Raw genomic sequence first — 4,842 nt, forward strand, 5'->3', positions numbered from 1 at the left:
AGGCCATACCATATTATCTGGTTTGAATATATGTTGATTTAAACTCGTTTTAGGAGATGAAAAGTCTATTATAAAAAATGCAATGTCTAAACACTTAATACATGTAAATGTAACCTATATACGGATTTATCGTTTTGAAAAAAAACAAAAAGCAACAGATAGTATTTTACACGTTTTGTAACAGAGATACCAAATTATTTGGTTGAATATACTTTACATGTTTATTGCTACTCGTTAATTAGATTACTTAACATATTCTCTGGTTTGTTTGATAATACCCAAATTATATTAGATTTGACAAAATACAGAAATTATTATAAAAATACAAAAATCATAAAACAAAAAAATAGTATTATAATTAATCGGTAAAAGTAAACTCTTTAATTAAAAAAGCTGTTCATTAAAAAAACCGTCAAAAAGGGATTACAGGTGTCATAATAATAAAAAAAACTCTTTTTGGAATATTTTTGTTAAATTTTTTATTTTTGTGAAATTTTACATAATGTAACTCAAAACCCACGTAAACATAAAAGATAAATATGTCTCATAAAGAAAAAAAGAAAAAATGTATAAAGTAACTACAACAGTATTAAACAGGAAATAATAGTAAACAAGTATTATATAACTCAGAACCCATGTTAACATAAAAGATAAATAAATGTAAAGGAGTGAGAAATAATTTTTAACTAACTATATAATAAAAATAATATAAAGGAAATTAAATGTATGATACAATATTGTAGTACATTTTAACAATTATTTAATAACCATATCTTTATTGGTAATTTAAATGTTATACAATTTACACAATTTTCAATTTTTGTTTAGGTAGGTTTTAATGCATTCTTAAGCCGGTTATCAGATAGGTATATATTTATTTATTAAACAACTTATTATGTGTATGCTTGTATCCGATCACTCCTTATGGCGGCCACAAAGAAGTTTTGAAAGACAATTACTTTTTCGTTTTTTCTCTTGTGCATTGGGTTGTTCATTCTGTGCGGGAACAGGCTAAAAACAATTTTTTTATTAAAATGTATTGCCTACCCAAATAAAAGTCAAGTCTGGATGTTTTAAAACACATATTGACCTTAATATTTTTTTAATTTAAAATTTATTTATTTGCTATTTGTTTGAATAATAAAAGGTCTTTATAACTGGTTAATTAACCAGAAAATATTTCAAAATCTTTTTCAAGAACCATAACCAAAACCCAAAAGTGGGCATCAATTTACATCCATGGGTAATAACAATAGAATTTTATGTGAGTTGCACTATTTTTACATCTGTTTGCGATAAAATAGTAAAATAGATTACCTTGTCCTGCGCAACATCATCTTCCTTAAAAACCAAGTATTTAACATAAAATTTACATTTGTTTTAAATCAATTTCAATTTAAACATAATATACATTTATTTTTATTATTAAAAAGGCATTTCTGGGTTAAAAAAATACATTGTTATGTGAGTTGAGCTATTTTTAGATCTGATTAAGATAAAATACTAAATATGAGTTACTTTTTTCACATTAGCACCTTCTGAGGCATCGGTGTCAGGTTGCTGTTTTGATTAAAAGAAATATATTAAATTGTGTTTATTATATAATAATAAATACTCTTTAAAGTTGGTTAATAAAACAGAAAAATATTTCAAAATCTGTTTCAAGGACCATAACCAAAAGATAGCTTCGATTTGTGTCCCTGGGTAAAAAACTCTTCGTTTAAGAATGATCTACTCTAAAATGTAGTGTTACTATTGTAACAGTACTTCTGCTTACCTTTTCATAGTTCATCGGTTGGTCAATTTCCTCAACCTTGAAAACAACGTATTAAACATAAAATTAACATTTGATGTAAGACTCTTCAGTTTCTCAGAAAGTAAAATCGTATTAAAAATTATTTGTTTTTCAATACGTTGAACATTTTTTGTTATTTTAAGGGATAAAGACATAAACCAAGTACTGATGTCGTTTTTTAAAAATGGAAAAATATGTCTCTAATTATTATATTGTTATGTAGATAACTTTTTTTTTTAAATGTTAGCGTTTGAATTTTTAATTTTTTTCATCAATCTGACCGTTTGCTATCACTTTATGTTCGCACTGTCTGATAAACGGGTACCTACACTAATAGCCTGACACAACTTCTACTTATTCAAACACAATACATGTGACAGTGTTATTGATGGGTTGAATATTATTATTATTTAATGGGATACTGTTTTGCCACTATTGTGATAACTAAACGAATATTGCTCTTAAATTTAAATCTTTACATTGTCATAGCTAACGTAGAGATAAATAGTAAACAAAAATTCCAACCCAAACTATTATTTAACATTTTTTGTCTAATTTTTTATGGAATTAAAAACTTATTTTCGCATGTCGCTCTTCTTCAAGTCTATACTTCTCTAACGTTTGAGATATGAAGGTAAAAATATGTACCTAAAAGTATAGGAAAAAAATTGTTTTCAAAATATTTATATTTTCCGAGAAAATGAGTCTCTTACATCGGTGGAACATTATGTATTAGAACTGTTATTTTAAAAGTCAACTTGAAAATTGCATTAAGAAAAAAAAATAACGTGTATCTATGTAGAAAAACCCGAGTCTAAATAATATACTAAGAGTCTAAAGAATAAGTTAAATATTGTTCAACTTCAGTTGTAATATAATTGATTAAGTCAAAAGTGAGTTAGAAAAAAATATTACAATTTATTATTTGAAAATTTGCAGTCATATTTTTTTTTTTTTTTGGGGGGGGTTGGTTTCTATTATTAATTGTATAGAAGAGAACTTTTCCAAATTTGACTCCTTCTTCCACAAAGCGCAAAAACACAACTAATAATTGATGATATAAATCAATCCAGTAGTTTTAAAGTATGGTAGAGCCAAAAAATATATTATTTATATTACAACCCAGTTTTGGTATACACATTTTCATTAAGACGACGGTGTGTAAAAAAAATCAGCCATTTTTCAGCCGAGTCTACAAACCACGAAAGAGCATTTTCATGTCTCGTTGAATAAATTTAGAGTAGTGGTGGAATTATAGATAATGATATGCTATATGAAGAAACAGTAACAAGCTAGTATATTAAGACATCAAGTTTCTGGCTAATATTGTAGTGTTTAATATCTAGCTTAATACAGTTCATAGAATATTTGAGCCCTTTAACTGTTTTGATTTTATCGTTTAGTTCTAATCTGAACGTTGATCGTACAACATATCTCTTATCTCTTACCCTTATCTCCCAACCCCTACCCCCTACCACTATCTCCCACCCCGATCATCCACCCCCTATATCCCACCCATATCTTTTACCTCTAGCTTCAACCCCTATCTTCCATCTCTAGCTTCCACACCAAAACTGGTTTTGCATGAATAATCGTTTTTAAATTATTCAAAAGTTTTAAAAGTATTAAAATTTCTAAAACTAAATTGTTCTAACTAAATTTTAAGTAAAATGTAGTATAAACCCTGGTAGATGATCCATCAATAGGTACAATTTCTAGGTTTGGTATGACTAATTTTTTTTTATTTCTAATAATAGCTATGGCATAATGTTTTTTGAAAACAACAAAATGATACATCTCCCACCCCTAGCTTCCGCCCCTACCTCTTATCTCCTATATCATTCCCTATCCCCTACCCACTAGCTCCCACCCCTATCTCCCCTAATGAAAATTAAAAATAGTTTAAGGGCCCAAATTCTTTATGAATTGTTTTCAGCCAGATATTAAACACTACAATATCAGCTAGAAACTTGATGTTTTAATATACTAGCTTGTTACTGCTTCTTAATATACTATATTATTATCTATAATTCCACCACTACTCTAAATTTATTCAGTACTTCAACGAGACATGAAAATGCGTGGTTGCAGACTCGCCTGAATAATTTTTTCAACCAATAAAGTCAAAATGTTTATTACTGTGTATTGTTTATTTTGTGTTATTTAGTCTGCGTAGAAACAGCTGTATTAAAGTATGACGCAAAAGACAATGTTTTTTAAAAACAATAAAACGACACATATTTTTAAAAAATAACACTCGTGTATATAGAGACTTTATTTCATATGCTTACAATTTGCGAATTTATGAACAAAATGGATTGAATTTTTTTTAAATTTGTATAATTATATAGTACTTATATAATAGTTCTTATACACAATTTTACATTCCTAAACCCAACATACCGTACGAAATAGTGCTCCTTTATATCAGTTTAAGATTAAATTTGAAATATGACTTACGTTGCTGCTCATGTATAAGTTATATAACTCTGTCTTAAAAAAGAAATAAATACAAAATAAGCACATGCTTTAAATCGATTTTAATTTTGAACATAAACAATACTTATAAAATTCTTAAAAATATTTTCAACTTAAATATAGTAGGTGTGTAATGTACTATAGTTGTTACCTGTCGTTCCTCTGGAGGGCCAGAATAAGTTAGTTTTAAACAACAAATTATTAAACATAACACAAATATTGCTTTTGCATGCATCGTAATAATTTTAAAATTATACAAAAGTGTTTAAAAAGTCTTCGAAATTACTTCAATCAAATGTAGTATATAAAGACTGGTTTTGCTAACGCCAATTTAAAAGTGCATAAAAAGGAATTAACTTGTACCCACGAAGAAAAAACACAACCAATAAAATACGCTCTAAGACAAACAAAATGTGTTTTGCCAGGTTTGGTAAAACACATTTTGACCAACTAAAGTAAAATGTGTTTTACCAAACCTAACGTTTTAGTTACGAAAATTCGTCCGTTCTTTTAATTTGTACAAAAACAAAATGAGGTCACGGCTGTACACACATGTTGGTCTAAAATGT

At 27.4% G+C, this 4,842-nt stretch overlaps 1 protein-coding gene across 2 annotated transcripts; it reads right to left on the reverse strand.

Moving 5' to 3' along the window:
• Nucleotides 1-749: 749 nt before the first annotated feature.
• On the reverse strand, nt 750-4,593 carry LOC126842302 (uncharacterized). Of its 2 annotated transcripts, XM_050579231.1 has the most exons (6): nt 4,425-4,593; nt 4,256-4,288; nt 1,778-1,813; nt 1,519-1,560; nt 1,318-1,341; nt 750-1,011 (listed from the first exon to the last, which is right to left on the reverse strand). In XM_050579231.1, the coding sequence occupies exons 1-6, from the start codon at nt 4,506-4,508 to the stop codon at nt 916-918; spliced, it is 315 nt and encodes a 104-aa protein (XP_050435188.1). In that variant the 5' UTR covers nt 4,509-4,593; the 3' UTR covers nt 750-915. The 2 variants fall into 2 exon arrangements, with proteins under 2 accessions (XP_050435188.1, XP_050435189.1); XM_050579232.1 differs by lacking the exon at nt 1,519-1,560.
• Nucleotides 4,594-4,842: the final 249 nt, after the last annotated feature.

Source organism: Adelges cooleyi, unplaced genomic scaffold (assembly GCF_023614345.1).
Source record: "Adelges cooleyi isolate 19-005CV unplaced genomic scaffold, UGA_ACOO_1.1 ACOO_flye_CR_arks_rails_tigmint_CR_PRNA_500, whole genome shotgun sequence".
In the NCBI taxonomy this organism is placed as follows: Eukaryota; Metazoa; Arthropoda; class Insecta; order Hemiptera; family Adelgidae; genus Adelges; species Adelges cooleyi.